Genomic DNA, 18,701 nt, shown 5'->3' with positions numbered 1-18,701 from the left:
GCCAGACTGAAGCCGGATTATTGAGACTGATAACAATATCAATATTTGAAATTTAAAAAATAAGTAAACAACATATCAGCTGCTAAACACATAACATGAGTAAAAAATTTAGACACATTCTGAACAAATTATAATGTTTTTAGTTTTCAAATTATAAAAGACCAACATATAAACTGAGTGGGATATTATACAGTGTTGAAATAAATATATCAAATAATAACATTGATTACTAATTTCTTTTCTGCAATTTCTTGCTACTTATTGGCCGCCATAGTTATAATCCAATACCAGTATGTGATAAGCTAAAACAGATTTCTTCAGATAATACATCAGCCAAGTTTTAATCCATGAATTTGAACTAAACGTGGTGTGACTAATGTCATTGTAAAGGTCACGTTACGGACTCTTTGTTTCTCTTTCAGGTCTTAATATCTTCCAGTTATGTTTGGGAGTCCTTTGTTCATAACTCCAAAGTTACAAATACACCGTAATTTCCGTCTTCATGCAAGAGATAATTGAAATTCGAAGCATGGGTCACATGATGACACACTCTGGAGTTCGCCGTACCAGTTCTGTCTGACTCGTTACTTACATGTTGGTCGGTCTTCTTATTTCGGATAACGGGACGTGATTGATGTAAACTCAACACTGTTTATGTTACAGTATTAACGTGGAGTGTCTTAAGGTCAAAGGCTTTTTTTTTGACAATTTGCAAGAAAATTAATGTAATCTTTAAGGTTCTTTATCAGTGACACTTACTCAATATTCTTTCTTCATCCCTCTTCCTCTGCCTCAGGTCTGTTATGGACTTGGAGCCGGTCGATCCAGATTCGCCGGACATCAAAAGGAGGCGGATCCACATGTGTGACTATGAAGGCTGTAAAAAAGTTTACACCAAGAGTTCCCACCTCAAAGCCCACAGGAGGATACACACAGGTGAGACCTGAGCAGAACTAAATTATTAATAATAAATCACCAAATGTGTTTGTGTGGGATTAGTTGATTAGTTCTGCAGGTAAATTATTATTCGGGTTTCTTCCTAATGATTAATCCCTTTCCAGTCTGCCCATTTACAAAATTTAAGCACGTAACATAGCGTTATTTAAGATTTTTTTCAACTTTCTTTTCCTGACATTTAGATTTTTTAGATGTAGTGCTTTAGTATAGATTTCTACTGTACTACACACAATGGCTGAAGGAGGAGAAGAAACGGATTTGGTGGCGTATTCACTGACAAAGCCTTTTTCGACAAGGACACTTCAAGAAAAGCTGGAAATTGTGAGAAAGGGTCAACGAACCCTGCAGCCAGCAGCCCTGTCCCAGCCGGGGAACGGATATGTGCGGCACTTTCAGTTGAGCAACTATGAAAGGTACACCTGGCTTACAGCGTCGAAGGAACCTTGCTGGGAATGCAGAATGTTATTTTCAACTGACCAAATATGGTTTTTGGAGCCACACTGGGTTTGCAAATATGAATTCCCTAACCAAGGCAGCAAAGAGACACCAGAGCACGGCAGGACACTTGCAAGCAACTGTGCTACTGAAAACGTTTGGAGGCACCCAAGTGGATCTGCAACTCAACGAACAAATGCGAAGGGAAATGGAGCTCCGCAATGAAAAAGTCAAGAAAAATAGGGAAATACTGAAAAAACTGATCGATTGTGTCATCTTTCTGGGTAAACAAGAGCACTCATTTAGTGGACACGATGAAAGCAAGGAGTCCACAAACAGGGGTAACCATGTCGATCCTTTCAGACTTGCATTACCACCTTTCCACTAACAAAGTGTCTATTACTATACGACCTGACTATTCCTATAGCTGAAGTGTTGTGAGAGGAGATAAAAAGGGAGATCAATAATCATCTTTTGTCACAGTTATGGTGGATGAAATTACAGATGCGAGTACTGCAGCCCAGCTGGCACTGGTGCTCCGTCACGTGACGGACACTGGTATCAAGAAGAGATTTGTCAGATTTGACGATGTTACGAGTGGCAAGCGGGCTGATGACGTTGCTGCTCTCATTATCTGATTCTTGGAGGATCACGAATGCCTGGATCAAGTTGTGGCACAGTGCTTTGATGGCGCTGCCGTCATTGCATCTGGACTAAATGGGGTGAAATTAAGGTGAAGGCTCCTATAGCATTATTCATACATTGCTATGCACATCGACCTAATTTAATACTGACTGAAAGGACATGGTAGCTTAGAAAATGTAGGATCTTTTTTGCACATCTCAATGGCCTAGCTGCATTTTTTTTCCAAATCTCCTAAGTGCATGCAGCTGCTTGATGATATCTGCCAGCGGCTTCTTCTTTCTGCAGCACAAGCAAGGTGGCAATGTAGTTCCCAGGGCCCTATGTTCCCCGGATTTATATGGCACATAATGGGAACATGACAAAGCGTCCTATGTTCCCCATCTCTATATAGCACATAATGGGAACCTGAAAAAAAATGTTCCCCAGCATACATTTGTTTGTGCTGATGTTCAAATAAAAATCATAATAATTAGATCCTATCAGGGTATACTGTAGATTGTCATTCTTCCCCAGCGGAATGTAACCTTTGACTCAAATGTGTCCTAGCGCTGTTTGAAATATAGACTGTTTCATATTTACCATACAGACATGAGAGTGGTATCAATCTTTTCAACTGACTCTTGGTAAAGAAGAGAATAAGCATTTTTCCCCACAGTGTTGAACTGTTGAACATTGACAGTGATGTTTCCATAACCTCAACTAAATAGCTTCAGTTTAGCAGATTTAGCAGATCAGAATATACTCAGAGTCAGTTTTGAAACATATATTTTGGAGTTCAAGTTGTTTTAGAAGACACAAACAAGTGACCTGTATCTTTGTTCAGTTAATGTTAATGCAGACTGGAAAAAGGTGGACAGAGCAGGTTTGGCGCATCAACATTTTTCTGCAGTCTTGTAGCCAAATGCCATCTATCTTCTACCAACATTCAACAATCACACAGTGGAAAATGCTTTGCGGAAAAGAGAGAGAGAGACTTTCATGGGTTGTAGGAAATTATGGGAGGTAGGAGGTAGGATTACAGGGTATTGAGGGGGTTTTTTTTGTAAATTTTTGTTTCCATCAGTATCCCAACCTCCCTTTTTCTTTCCCTCCTTCTGTCGTGTCCTCCCATCTTTTCCTCTCCCCTAACTCTTCTCCTTGTCTCCCGCCTCCCTCCAGGAGAGAAGCCCTACCACTGTACCTGGGAGGGCTGCACCTGGCGCTTCGCCCGCTCCGACGAGCTGACCCGACATTTCCGCAAGCACACAGGAATCAAACCTTTCCGCTGCACCGAGTGCGACCGCTCCTTCTCCCGGTCCGACCACCTCTCTCTGCACCGCCGCCGCCACGTCATGATGTGAACTCTGACCTCCCTCCTCCTCCCTACCCTCCCAAACACCCACAAACTCCTCATCAACCTCCCCTACAAACCAACCTCTTGACCCTCTCAAAGTCCCTCACAGCACATCTTGTACCAGTTCGCCCCACTATATTTCCCTGCCTCCCCTCCGCTGCCTCTCACCTCCCACAGGATTTCAACCCCCATCAGCAGATAGAAAATGACATCTTCTTCCTCCTCTTCTTCATCTTGAAATCATAGGAACATCAGGAATGTGTCTGTGTTTATGTGTGTGTGCGCAGTGGAGGTGACAGGATTTTAACTGTGTGTGTTTCAACACATAATCATCATTACCGTCCACCCAACTACCCACCACCCCACCATCATCTTCCAACTCAGTCCCACCCCTCACAGAACACGTCCCCTCCTCAGAAAGAGAGGGATGGACAGATGGACTTCAAACAGCAGGGACGTTCATCCATCCATCCATCCATCCATCACATGCATCCATCCATCCATCCGGAGGAGAGGAGGAAGATGAAGGGACGAGAGGAGGAATGACGTGTGTATTGTTTTTCAACTTAAATGAGAAGGAAAATCTTCAGCCTGATGTCGCTTCAGCTGCTCTTCTTCTCTTTTTTTTTAAACAATATTAATTATGTACATATCCAGAGTTGGGAAGTTATGCAACTCCAAGCCTAAATTAAAGTTTAAATAACCCTTTTACACACAGGAACTTTTCTAGGAATCTTTTTAGGAACTCTTACCTAACCGTTTTGACTGGAGGAACCTAGCAAAATTGGTAAATTATGATCTAAATCAAGAACTATCAGATCTAAGAAAAAGAAAATATGACTACAAATCTCACCAGACCTTCCAGTGCTTAACCATTGGTACTTGAAAGTTCTTGATACTTGGTTGGTGCTGTGGACATATTTCGGTTGGTACCAAAAAAAAAAAAAGTATTAATGTCGATACCCTACTCTAATCCTGACCCATAGTTCCTGACCTCCAAAACGTCCCTGCCGTTGGGGGAAGTCTTCTTTAATGGACAAGGAACTATCTGGGTGGAGTAAAAATAAATGAGCACGATAAACTCAGCAGATTGTTTTTCAGTCTCCATTTCCATCTCTGTTGCTACAGTAAACTACGAAATACATCACAACGACTCTGAAAATATTGTTGCACATGACAAACTACAACACAAAGGTACTTTTAGTTCCTGTTGTTCCTTGGTTCCTGGTAATATTTGATAGAAAAATGGCTAAAACAACCAAAACTCAGTTGGAGTATATCAATTTGTAATCACAACTTTTAGATGAAGAATTTACTAAACTGTAATAGATTTTGAAAGGAGAGACTTCCCGACCCTGTGCATATCAGTGTATGAGTCTGTGTGTGTGTGTGTGTGTGTGTGTGTGTGCGTATGTAGTGAGCTTTTTCACAGCAGCTGAAGTGACATCAAACACACATTTCCTCTAAATCTGTCTGAGGTGTCTGAGGTTAAGAAAAAGTAGTTTATTTTGTCCTGACCCCTACATCAACCCCAACCCCTCCCCCCAACCCCAACCCCAACCACACCCCCCCACCCCCACCCCCACCCCCACCCCTACCCCTGGTGCAAGGAGCTTCAAGACTGTGAACTTTATAAAGATTCATTTGTTTTCATTGTATCAATCACATTATTGTTATTTGCGTGTTCTCCTCCCCCCCACCCCTGCACACACACCTTTCTGACTTGTACTTCGATAACAGTATTTGCTTTTCATGTGTCATTGTTGCTGTTGTTTTATGAAATAAGGCCTTCAGTTTTGCCTCTTTTTTTCCCCCCCTCTTTGCCAGATTTGGCGCTCTTAACAAAGATAGCATCTTTTTTTTTTTTTAATGATTTCAGATCCTTTGGTTGTGTTCTGAGGCTGTGAAAAAAAAAAGCAGAGGAGACACAAGTAGTTTGAGATTACAAGTAAAACTCTCGCGCAGGGAATAGGGGAGCTTTTCTGAGTGTGTGTTTTTTGCGTGTGTTGTTCGTGTGCGTGTCTGCGAGTGAGTGTGCATGTTTTGAGACAAACACATAATCAGAATTTAAGATTTTTACGAGTGTGTGTTCCGGGCACTTGTTCTTTTACCTCTTGCCCGTTGAGCCTTAATAACTGAAGTCAATCTGTAAAGGGCGAAACCAGAACCACTGACAGAGGACGTTTGGCCAAAGAAGCTACTTCCCGAGACACTGTTTTTCCATCAGAACCTGGTCTTAGCAGTGTTGACTTGTTTATCTCCTTACTTTGTGCAGAAACGATGGTTTTGGTGCACAGAGAAACTCTAAAGTGCTATTTAACTAGTTAAATACTGAGTATTGGATGGTTTGAGCAGGAAATCTGCTGAATTGCTGCACAGCACAAATCAGGAAGAGGGCACTGTTCCTCCAGAGCAAGCAGATTTAAGAGTTTTTGATGAGAACAGAAGGGGAAAAAATCACTGCTTCTTTAAAGTTAAGGAAAGGATCAGCCTCCTGCCGTTCACATGGATGGATTACAGGAAATATGGGTTTAATTCTGAGAAATTCAAGCAATGACAATATCATCACTGTCCAATTTGTTTACACCACAAATTATTTGACAATTTGATTTCTACAAATCCTAACTGTAACCAGTATTTTTTGAATTTAGAAACAGCAGCAGACACATCAGCCACTCTTTGCCATCATGCTAATATACCCAACAATGTACCTGTGGAGCCAACATGGCTGCCACTGAAAGCGGCACAGTGGCCAGGCCGTCTGTCAGTGGTTCTGGGAGAAACCAGGCACTGTGTCGGGCTGTCAGGGTCTGTAGTGCCGGGGTTTAAACCAAGGGGGAACTAAGCTCTCTCCTCACTAGCATTTCTAAAAGGGTCGCGGGGGTCAATTCTCTTTCGACAGAGCTTGTTTTCCATGGTGATAGAACTTAATTTAATGCCTCAAAAAACTAACCACCAATTTTAACTGAGAATCTTGTTTTTCTGCCTTTTCCTCACAGTTTAGGTGTCTAAAACCCTCCTGGCATAACTCCCCAATCTGTACTGAACCAAATCTAATCAGCAAACCTTTTGGAACAGAATTGACCCCCCCTTGACCCTGTTCTCTAACCTACAGCGTCCATGTCTTAAGTGGGCTGTTTTTCAGCTCCTGATCTGGGCTGAACTTGATTATGCAACATAACGCGACCTCGCTCCAAGCGCTGTTCTGAACTCAGTAGTAGAGCACTATAGCTGGTAGTTGTACTGCTGATATGCAGCTCGCATAGGTTATAACAAAGAATCTTAAAGGGAGGTCAGGATGTGAAGAAGCCTGTGCTTTCGATCACTGAACGAAGTGCTCCATATAAAACACTCCGAAGCAAAAACACACGAACTCGTGTGTTGTGATGTCTTAAGTGAGGGTATGTGATCAATGGAACATGCTTTTTATAATCCTGATGTGTTCCTTTACAAAATAATAAAAAGGCAAAAGACATTTTGCATTGAAGATAAAATAGGGAGTACTGCACTGGGTCAAGAAACGTAGTGTTGGTGATGTTGAAGTAAAAAATCAGGTGCTCTTCAAGGATAGCGCAAGTAGTTCGAGTAAGAATTAAAAAAAAAGCTGGACAGACATTTTGCTTTGGCGGCGCTGTTCTCGTTAGTGATTTGGAGTTGTTGTGGTCATTTCAAAAGCTGGCAAGTGAGAGCAAAATGTTAGATTTTCATAGAAGTGAGATGGACGTGCAGGCTTCCTGTCAACTGAGTGCATGCCATGAACAGGGCAGATTGTTGTTTGGTCTGCACGCTGCAAACGAAAAAAAAAAATCCCTCTTAGCAAGTCACTGAATCTGGTTTTGGGACTTTGAAATCTTATTTTTCATAAATAAGATCAGTTTCATTGAAGGATATTGTCACTCATATCAGTAAAAGTATGGGAAATGGTGTCATTTTTTCCCATTATATTAAGAATCTGAACTAAATTCAGTCACTGGTTTCGAAGGATTTTGTTCTTTTTTGCAGTGCAGAGCAAATGCAATGTTCCCAATTCTCTTAACATCCCCCTCTGCTTCAACTAAAAAAAAAGTTACTAAGCACATCTTTCTAGAAGAGTATATGCATTTGATTGCAATTTTCTTTCTTTTGTAAACTGTTGATAAAGACATTAAGGACAATGACAAATAATTAAGAGAAATCCATGTACATAAATGTATATAATCAAAAAGTGCAGAGTAAATGTAACGGGTGAATTTCTATTTTTAACACTGACTAGATAATGTGAAAAAAAACTTTTTTTTTTTCTCCTTCCTCCTCTGTTGGTTTGATGAAATGTGTTTCATCATGTGTTCTTCTTTTCAAATCTAACAATACATTTGTTTTGTAGTTTCTTAAAAAAAAAAATATTGGTCCCACTTGTGTTGTGCACACTTGTGTTGCATGGAGAGTAGCCTTCTTGTTTTCTTATAGTGACGTTGGTGAGCATGTCAGTGTGTGTGAGACAGTGGGGTTACCTTAACATTAACGACCCAAGGAAAAAAAAAACACACCCTACTGAGAAATCATGTTGAAAATTAATAACCAGATCCATTTATTTCAACAGAGCTTGACATTTCTGCACTGGACCTGATTGAAATATCATTAAAACAGTCAGTTAAATACAATATTTAGCTGGTTTGGGTCAGAAAACATTTTTTACTCCCAGTTTCAGGTGTGTTCAGACAGAATATTTCAGGTCAGATAGGGCTAAAGTATTAATGTTGTGGCTATTTTGGGTAGACTGACATGAATCCAATTCCCAATTCACACTCTCCTGACTCATAGTGGATTGATTATGTTAAAGAGTTACAAGATCCAAACATATCCAACCTGTTTTACACCTTGATCTATTTCAAGAAACAAGATACAATCCGTAGTTGCCTACAGAAAACCAGCTTTCTAATATTTTTATTACAGTTAAGTTTGAGAAGTTCCCAAATAAAATATAGACAATTAAATTATGTTAGTGTCTCTCCTCCTATTTGAAATTCAAATATTAACAGGAGTAAGATTTTAACTTAGAAACCAAAATCATCCACGTGTCATTGGTAGATAATTTGCTCAGGTGCTACATGCTAAAATGTTAGCGTACTAGCACTGTAAGATAAATGGGTATCTACTGCTGTTCTGATCATAAGTAAGATGAAAATATATTTTTCTGGTTAGCTTTCAACACCAACATGTCCCATGATGCCTTGACTATCTGCCAGTGGTTAAGATTCATGGGATATGTTGTTGTTGTTGTTGAATGCTAACAAATTAACTGTTAATATCTACCTATGTTATATATATATATATATATCTATGTTAAAATAGAGGCGTTTGCATTTTTCAATCCAGTATGGTAGTGGATACCCATTTAGTTCAGAATATAGACAGAGCTTTGTTGAAAGATTGATAAAAAAGACCCTCTTTGGGAAAACGCACTGAAGCTAACTGAACAGAAGCTAGCAAGGAACGTGACAGGACTTGAGCTCTTAATAGACTTGTGTTGATTTGGTAAACTATGGAACAGCTTAAATCCAATTTTCCTACCCAAAACAATCAGTTCATCCAAATAAAAAAAAAACCCCTCTTCTTCTTTACCTCTAGTCATATGTAGCCACGCGATGTAGCCTAGCTTTGGTTTTATTTACTCGAGTTTTGAGAAATCTGTGAGGAACAAGATGCAATGACGGTGAATGGAATTTGTGGTTCACTGAAAAAACACTTCAGAATTCAACAGAAACATCACAGTAACTACGTTTTTGAAATAATCGTAGCTCTAGTTCCAGTGTCAGTGGTAAAAACACTGTCAATGCTTCAATCTTTTGAGTACCACAAATTGAATTCCATACACCTCCATTATATTGTGATGTAGGCAGAATTTAGAGACATCTAAAAACCTGGAAAAATAAAACCAGAACTATCTGTGTGACTAGATATCACTACATGTTTGTGAAAGAACGTGGATGAAGTAACCCTTCAATTTATTTGTATTCAACAAAATAGATCCAAAGCCCCTCTTATTTGTAGGAACATGTACCACACACAACACAAATGTGTTATTATGTAAATGAACATGATATTGGTCCATTGCTTTACAAGCACAGTGATCAGCTCTGGTGATCATCATAGCAGCTAAATTGGTAAACACACACACACACTAAAACCTTCAGTGTCACAAAGAGGACAGTCAGTTATTACATTTCAGAGCCTGTTGACGATGACCCTGACAAAGTCTTTCAGCTGGTTTTAAGAGTTGTTGCCAGGAGACTGATGCATGTGTACATGTCTTTCCTGCTTCCTGTTGGTTTTTTGCCATTTGTGCAAGCTTGTTTTCCTCTGTATTCTTCTAAATCTTCTGTTCATGTGCAAAGCAGGGCACTGAAACATTAAAAAAAAAAAAAAGTTTTGTATCCCTGCTTAGACCTTAACCCAGGATAGAGTTCATGTCTGAGGGTGACGTCACTGACTGTGTCCGTCTGTGTGCGAGTGCCTCGACTCACCACGAATCATTTCCTCTGCAAATCAGAACTTTTAGGTATTTTCTATTGAATGCAGTAACTTATGGGCCAGTACTATATTTACTCAGTGCAATGCAGTTATCATTATAATAATAAAATTATTAATAATATGTTTTCTTTCTTTTTATTTTGTATTTGTACAGAACAAATGTGTAAAGATCAGTGAGGAAAACGTGAGCTTTTTGATACTGTGACTCATGGTGTTGAAAAGTCAGTTTCTCCCTGTACAGTTGTGATTTATTCCCCCCCCTCCCTCCCTTCTTCTTTTATAGAATAAAAAATGTTTTTGGTGCAATTTATTTTGGTGTCTGTGTGTGTTGTTTCTTATACTTGGGTGATGCCCCTATTCAGGGTCCAGTGGCAAGATAAACAGCAGTTCATCGATGTTATGGAAGAGGTCAAAAGTCAAATGATCATGTAATAAAGTCCTGAGAAAATGACAATGCAGAGGAGATTGAAAGAGAGTTTCCAATGAGAAAGAAATATGGTTCTTAGGAAGAAAAGAGGTAGAATTTCATATCAGTGACGATAATTGCAGATTTGTTAAAAAATGAAATTAAGAAACATGAGACAAGAGAATACTTTTATCATGTCCATAGTCACAATTTTTAATTATTGTGAAATTACAGGCCAGTATCCTATGGAGGATAATGTTAAAGTTGAAAAATGTTCTTTTTGTGTTATCTGTAAGAGAACATTTATAAAGACTGGCTCTGTGATGCTGTACCATGACTGTCACCATCTAATACTTGCTAATAATATTATAAGAAATAGGAAATTAACAGAAAGTACAGCTCAGGCTGATGGGAATGTCATTAGTTTTTCAGGATTTAGTCATTAACTAAAGTATTGTTGAAATTTTTGTGGTCAAAAATAAAAAAAAAAATCCAAATAATCTGAAACGGTAACATAAACACACTTTTACAATCTTTAATTTCTCCTCTTTTAAGACTTACTATTTATATCAAATATGTGTGACTGTATTACAGGGAAATGTAAATAATATTAAACCTATTTTTTCTTCTTTGATTAAATGGTGCAAACATTAATACATCACACATGCATCATGTATTTAATGAAGTATGTCTAATGCAATATAATGTATATTTGTATATATTTTGTTGTTCTGGAACAAACAGATTATATGATGTTGTCCAACAGTGTGCAAAAAAAAAAAAAAATCCATCGAACTGTGAAACTCCTTAAGAGGAATTTAACTGAGAATATTGGGAGCACTAAAGGTCAAGTTATTTTTTATTTATATTGTAATGATGACTGTCATAGGCTGACACATGAATATTTTACTTTTTATTACACCACTGATAAATAAAGTCAATGTGGTGCGACATGACACACTTGTATGTTGACCTGTCCGCCACAAGAGGGCGCATTGTAACAGAGAATGGGAGGAAAACTGAAGGAATCCCATCAGGGAGGAGAAAGAGCCACAACATCCATCTCAAGTAGCAGAAACTGTCAGCAGAGGAAATGTTACAGGTGTAAACATCTAAGTAGTAACTGAATCATTTAAAATGTGGGTTACTCCCTTTAAAATGTTCTGACCTCATGTTTTAAAAAAGAAAAGTTTAGAGAGGATCCTTCATTTGAAATCCAAACAGAAGAAGACTGAGATTAAACTCAGTTAATAAATGAAAACCTCATTGACTAAAGCATGAACCAAGTAATAAAAACCTTTTCTTTGTGTATGTGTGTGTGCACGTGTGTGTGTGTGTGTGTGTGTGTGTGTGCGTGCGTGTGTGTGTGTGTTGGCTCTGGATGTAACTCTCTCTGCTTTTGCCGTTTCCTCTAAATAGGTTTATTGGCCTCATGCAGTCATGATCAGGCCAATCATTAACATACAGCGACAGCCGTTTGATTCATGCAGATGCAGATGGAGACAGACAGACGCTATATAAATGCAATAAAGAACAAAACTTTGCTACTTTATGTGATTTGGCAGTCTGCAGAACAACGCTCAATCAGGACAGGAAGGGACTTGCACACTGCCGAGCTCAGCTGCTGTGGCCTCTTAATCTGATTTACTTATTTTTTAGTTTTTGTGAGTTCCACTGTAATGAATCATAGGCTACCAGCTCGCTGCTGTCCTAACTGCCTGGTTAATTTTGGCCACGAAATCCTGTTTTTGCCTCCCACACAGAGGACCACAGATTTGCAAGAAAGCAGAGTCTCCATTTTATCTTCATGTTTGTTTGTGTGTGATATTTTGTCCCAGTCATTTTAGAATATATTTTAAGAGCAAAGTTCATATGATTTTGTAAGACAGTAAAGGTGCTTGAGGACAGACTGTATGACATGTGGGACAGATATAATTAATGTGTGTTATATCAGCTATATCAGGAACTAAATCTAGGTTTATTACAATAACTGTACTTGTGCAATCGCTAATGATTCTCTTGAACTCCTCCACCACAACATGCAAAGTTTGTGTCTGACGCATTGAGCTTTATAACGAAGTCGCGCCGCACAACGGTTAAGACCAGTTTCCTACCACCTGCGAGGTGTAAACTGCTTCAAACGTTAATGGTGTGCTTTTTGCAGTTTTGAAGCTATCACCAACACAATGCTTCATACATCACTGCTTTGGAATAATTAAACAAGCACGTGTGACATCAGTACTTTGAGTTCTGTTTTTGTTTTTGTTTTTTTTGCCTATACTTGTTGACAGTTTGGCTATTTTGCTCCATGAAAATTCATGCAGAGCTATGAGTAGTTCCTGTTTGCACAATATACAGACAACTATGACTGGATTATGATTATGATTATCAGGCAAGATCTGTACTTATGAGAAATGTCTTTTTCCTTGGCGGATTTATGGACTTTTGAGATATCAATATCCCCAGAAAGCGAAAGTCACGTTGAATCTACCGTTTGTACAATGTCTCTGTCTTCAGATTTGAGTGACTTATGATTCTGAGTAGCCTGAGTTTGATTTTTGACGCAAATCACTTTAATTAGGCCCTAAAGCCTAATGAGGGGAATCTATAGGCTGCTTTTAGATACATTTTCATTTTCATTTCTTTTAGAAACTCACTTTCCAGTTGGCTGTCTGATAGGCGTCTGCCCTATTCCAATACATGTTATCAGTCAGAATTTATCCACAGGTCAATTACCTTGGCAAAAACCGTGATCATGGATGATAAGATTTCCTGGAGGCCGTGTACACTTCTGTGAACTTAAACGTGTTTGACTGAATGCAGCCATTGTAGACAGGCAGACAGACAGACAGACAGACAGACAGACAGGCAGCCAGGCAGGCAGGTGGGCAGGCAGGCAGGTGGGCAGGCAGACATCATCATAGCTAAACCCGTTGGGACAAACATCCAACAGAATCTTTACATGCAGAATTCTGCAGATACATTTTACATGTGAACAGGAAAACACCAACAAATGCATTCAGAGCAGAATTAGGCAGATACCCGCTGGTAATAACATTTAAAAGAGAGCACTAAATTTTTTTAATCTACTTAAATCCAGTCCAAAGTCTTCCACACCCAAGAGCTGAGCCCAGAAAAGAGTCCCCCTATCTCAGAAGCAGTCTGACCAGTCTCACACCAACACTGCTTTCCAAACAACAATCAGAGTAAACTAAATTATAACGCAATGCAAAAAAAACCCCCAAACAAACAAACTATTTGGAACATTAGAAAAAAGAAACTAGATTAGAATGTTATCTGGCCATAAAAAGAGTTTATCTCTCTACTGTCAGAGATAGAAAGCCGAGACGGATCTTAACGAAGTACAGGCTCAGTGACCACAAACTGGCCATTGAAAAGGGACGACACAAAAAATTATGGCAACCAAAAGAAAAACAAAATATGTGGTCACTGTTTCGACATTTGAGGTTGAGACAGGGATGCACCATTCCTCCTACAATGTAAAACAGTGAAATAAGGAACATTTACTTAAACAACTCTATAATTTCAGATTTCAAAGAGCTCAATGACCTCTCAAAATTAAAAATACTCCTAGGAGAAGGAGACAAGCCATATCCTGCTGCCCAATATGTACCAACATGCCATAACCTGAGGGCAGTGAATGACCTAGACACACACATACACACACACACACGTACATGCATAGGATAAACTGCATATATATATATATATATATATATATAATTAATATATATCAATCTTAATGTTGTGTTAATGTTATTTTGTTTCATTGATTTGACAGACAGAGGACTGCTTGTATGAGGCTTTTGACCTGCCTTTTCCAATACAATTGCTTTAGATAGATTGTTTTTACATCATAATACAATATACACTTTGTGGGTTTGGTGGGACTTGTCTGAGCAGCTCTTTGCTAAACCATAAAGCCAGGCGAATACTACAGCTGATCCCTGAATGTCTGAGTGAGTGACAAGTCACAGTCTACAGGCTCAATGGGTTGTTTTGACAGATATGTTGGCTGCTTTCCCTTTTCCATCTTCTCACATGTCGTGTGGGCATGGCACGATGTGCTGGCAGCTTTTGTCTGCAATACTGTGTCAAAAATGTAAGCGGTTGAAACAACGCCTGTATACAATGATACTGGTCCAGCCACGTTGACAAAAGATGTTGAAACGGTTCATGTGAGGTTTTGTAATCAAAAGGATCCTCACCTGCACTTTGATAGACATGATTGTGAGATATTGTTGTCCTAATTCTGTGTTTACAGTTACTTTTAAAGTTGCCAACATACCTCTGCCAAAGTGTAGCAAGCGAAAATGATTGAATGATGAGATTTCTTGCAGATGATGGATGACGCGATTCAGGGAATTTCATTCCAAATGTGTCAAGTGATGTTCTCTGGCTTATGTCTTAACAAGTCATTCATTTCTGTACCTTGTGAATTCTCTGTTAAGTCTGACATCCTGGTACGAGTTTCACAATGCACCAGAGATCTTTCTAATATCAGTTAAAGATAGTTTCCAAAAAATATAAAGACGATTGAAAACATTCTAAAAAGGTTGAAACTGTCACTTTGCTGCACTCTCTGTCCACATCCACAAAAGTGATGTGATAAAAGCTGGGAAAACTTGAAGTTGGATCACTTGATTTGTAGATGAATAAATCAGACAACTCTCTAATTTAATCTAATGGTCTAATTGTACATACTAAAAAGTTATTTGCAATGTAAACACAACTCACTGTGGACTCATGACTTCAAACATGGATACCAACAGCTCTCTCTTTGGTCAACTTCAAGTGTTTTTAATGTAGATGTTGCAGACTTTCTCATCAACAATTTGAATGATACATTGCCTATGAAGCCTATGTTGTTCAGTGTGAGTTCCTCAGAGACATATTTAAGAGAGGATTGCAGGCAGCGCTACAGAATCAGTCAGACAAGTTTTAACAGGAGTTTTACTGCTGTGGCTGTGGAATGAGCTGCAAGCCGTGCAGCCAGCCTCACCAGGCCCCCAGGTGAACGCTCACAACGAGACAGCGGCCAAAGAAAATGTACCTGAACAGAAAATGGAAAAGCAACTGATGGTAGATAAACAGGTGAGTCATCTGAGTACCTGGAGTGAACAGTCTGTGGCATTTCTGTTGCCAGGTTCAGTGCATGTTAACATCTGGGAACATCAGGACAGGTTGCACATTTAAACTTTAAAAAAAATTATAGGACATGATAGGACTTCTTATTGGAATGATCCACCACAAAATTAGACAATTATCTCTTGTTGAAGCTCTATTAAAGTTTTATTGGCAATCACCAAACATAAAGCATTCCATCCAACCCTTATCTTAAACTGCAGAAAAACCTGGATAAAACTTTTCTACACAAAAACATAGTCAGTTCATCACCCTCTGTGTCCAAACAAGACCAGGAATTCAAAGCAGTGCTAGCGGCTCTATGAGGCTGAACAGTAGTGCTTTGAGCTAAATGCTAACATCACCATGCTAACATGCTCGAATTATAGTTAGTTATAGTAGCTGACAGGAATGTCATCACTTTAGCTGGTATTGGACAAATTAAAAGTTTGACCTGATTATGGTGCTAGAAGAAAAGTCAAGGGATTCACCAAAATTATTGCAGTTCATCCTGAAGGGGTCATGAATGTCTACACCAAATTTAATGGCAATCCATCCAATAGTTGTTGAACCATTTCACTCAAAATCAGAAATGTAAATGTTATGGAGGCACCATGGAGGAAGAGTAAAGGGATCAGGATACTATTATCTGGGAACCATGACTGGCTGTACAAAATTTTTTGCCAATTCATCAAGTAGATGTTGGGATATTCTTTTTATATCTATCTTTTATACATATTTTCCTCATAATTATGCCTGACATACAGCATTTGGAAACTCTGGGACCTTGAGTATAATAAGAAAATTGTGGGGTTGAACAATGCAGCACAACATGTATTTATAGTGGTGGACAATCCCTGGGTTTAGCAGGATAAAGGAGGTTAAACGATGTGGAAAACACAGATATGGAACAACTAACTATGTTCTGATGCAGTAGATGTTACCAATTTTTCTGTCAGTCTTGTTCATGAAATACTGTAAAGATCACCTCGGGAAAAAAACACATTTAGCTGCACACACTGTAGATTAGTATTGTATGTACTGTAGGTAATACACCCTTGCACACACACAGAGTACATTACGTGTTAACAAAAAGGGCGTTGTCCCAGATGATGAGGCAAATCTCTGAGGCTCCCTACTGAAAGCATCTTGGCACAAACATAATGATTACTTTGCCTTCCGGCAAAATGCAGCGGTGACTCCCTCTCTGCCTTTAAACTGTTTTATTCTTCTTGCTTAATTGTTGACTTTTTTTCAGTCAAACTGGCAGGTTTCTTCTGTGTCACGTAGCCACGGCAGAGCTGCCCGGCGGCGTTACCTTTCACCTGCCACGTCACGCAAAGACAATCAGGTATCTCAAACCTGCAGAGTATAATGGAGGAGTCAATGCAGGGAAATGATTAACCCTGTTTCTTCTCTGTTTCTGTCAGAAACTGTCAATAACCTCTTTTTAATATTTTACCAAATCTTGTATCACCTCATAGACAGGATGTTATCGGCATCTTACAAAAAATGTCATGAACAAATTATGATTCATATGGTAAATGGCAAATGGACTGTGCTTATATAGTCTTCTGACCACTCAAAGTGCTTTACAACACGTCAACATTCACACACACATTCATGCACTGATGGCTGAAACTGCCATGCAAGGTACCAACCTGCTCATCAGGATCTAATCTAATCTAATGCACATTCACACACTCACACACTGTTGGGGGCTCAGTATCTTTGGGGGTTCATTATCTTCGGGGTTCAACTTGGGGTTCAGTATCTTGCTCAAGGACACTTCAACATGCAGATTGGAGGAGCCGGGGATCAAACCGCCGATCTACCTGCTCTACCTCCTGAGCCACAGCTGCTCATACCAAAAATTGTAGCATATGTTCACACAAACAGTTTGTTTCTTTGGTCTGAAACGTACACATCAAGTTTATTTTTAACACATTTTTGCATGTAGTTCATTTAGATTCACAACTGCTCAAATACAAGCAGCCTATGGCCTCCAGTAGCTTGATCACTGGTCAAAGCTTTGGGATGTCATTTTTCAGAGTAGGTTCAGTGAAAGACACGTCAAGGAATTGACAGTTTATAGTATAGTTACAGTTAGATTTGATGGAGCTCTCAAAGAGTCTGAGCAGCAACACAGATTCTGCTGGCAGAATTGATCCCCCTTAATAAACATACATGAACATTAAATCTCAGTTAAATCAACAATATCAAAAGCTTTGCATGTCGCATAACAGCAAAGTAATAGTGAGAAGCGTCAGGTTATAAATGCTGCCTTGTACACCTGTCTGATTGTAAGACATGCATGCATTGGCCCCTCAGTTCAGTCTCTGTCTGAAACAGGCTGTTTAAGCCCCTGTCTCTTTAAGGCCTCCCTCCATTGGTTAACTTCAAGAAGCTGCCCCTAACCCTAACCTTCGACAGACTTCTGCCTGCTCGAGAGGCTACGTAAACAAACAATAGCAGGATTTAACTTCTTTTTCTTGTTCTTTACTCAAAATGTCAACTTATGAAATACATCCATACATGTTCGAGTTGAAATGTGAAATACATTGTATTGCATGTCTGAAATATGCAAGTGGACAACATGAAGAAACCATGGAACAACCTTAACAACAAAGGCTACATAATGCACAAACAACCTGACGTCAGTTTGATGGGGAAGTACAGGTAACCTTGCAAATGAAGTGTTCAGAGCAGGCTGAAGCCCTGGCTTTTGACTTAAAGGCAGACTTTTTACATACGATCACCTCATGTTTTGGAACTTTGACCACATTATATCAGAAAATGACAAAAAGCATGTTATGTCCCCTTTAGGATCAACTAAAAGAGTAAAAGAGCTTTTTTTTTATTAGAGTGGTGAGATTGAATAGTAAATTTGCAGGCCAGAAAACCAAAACAATGGGCTGAAACACACTAAAACACTGCAGAACTGAGGGGAACTAGGTGATAATTCTCACTATGAGAGACCCCTCTCACTTTACATATAATCATTTGATCCATTATTAATGTATAAATATTGATAGTGCACCTTGAAGTGACCAAACTTCCCAGTTTGACTAAGACAGTCCCAGTTTTGAACAATACATTTATGAATGATACACAAATATCCCAGAAGTCAACAAATAACACTTTGACAAATGACAAATGCAAACCATCTGCTGACATTTTTATGGTTCCTGAATATTTCTCAAGTTCCTTCCTGTTCATGATATTTAATCATAAAATAATCAGTAAAGATTGAAAGCTTTGATATCTTCC

At 39.1% G+C, this 18,701-nt stretch overlaps 1 protein-coding gene and 1 long non-coding RNA gene across 4 annotated transcripts in view; one reads left to right on the top strand and one right to left on the bottom strand.

Moving 5' to 3' along the window:
• The window catches only part of klf8 (Kruppel-like factor 8), an 80,251-nt gene extending 75,824 nt beyond the window's left edge, over positions 1–4,427 (top strand). For all 3 annotated transcript variants that reach the window (XM_044370253.1, XM_044370252.1, XM_044370254.1), the window contains exons 7-8: positions 797–936; positions 3,196–4,427. In XM_044370253.1, coding sequence (XP_044226188.1) covers positions 797–936; positions 3,196–3,377 — 322 coding nt within the window. In that variant the 3' untranslated portion in view covers positions 3,378–4,427. The remainder of the gene's footprint in view (positions 1–796; positions 937–3,195) is intronic.
• A 1,596-nt stretch (positions 4,428–6,023) lies between these two features.
• LOC122995509 lies at positions 6,024–10,184 on the bottom strand. Its single transcript, XR_006406801.1, has 2 exons — positions 8,271–10,184; positions 6,024–8,215 (listed from the first exon to the last, which is right to left on the bottom strand). It is a non-coding gene; the product is annotated as an uncharacterized LOC122995509 (long non-coding RNA).
• Positions 10,185–18,701: the final 8,517 nt, after the last annotated feature.

Source organism: Thunnus albacares, chromosome 13 (assembly GCF_914725855.1).
Source record: "Thunnus albacares chromosome 13, fThuAlb1.1, whole genome shotgun sequence".
Taxonomy (NCBI): domain Eukaryota; kingdom Metazoa; phylum Chordata; class Actinopteri; order Scombriformes; family Scombridae; genus Thunnus; species Thunnus albacares.
Note: the sequence above shows the minus strand (reverse complement) of the source record. Positions and strands in the feature narration are given on the sequence as shown.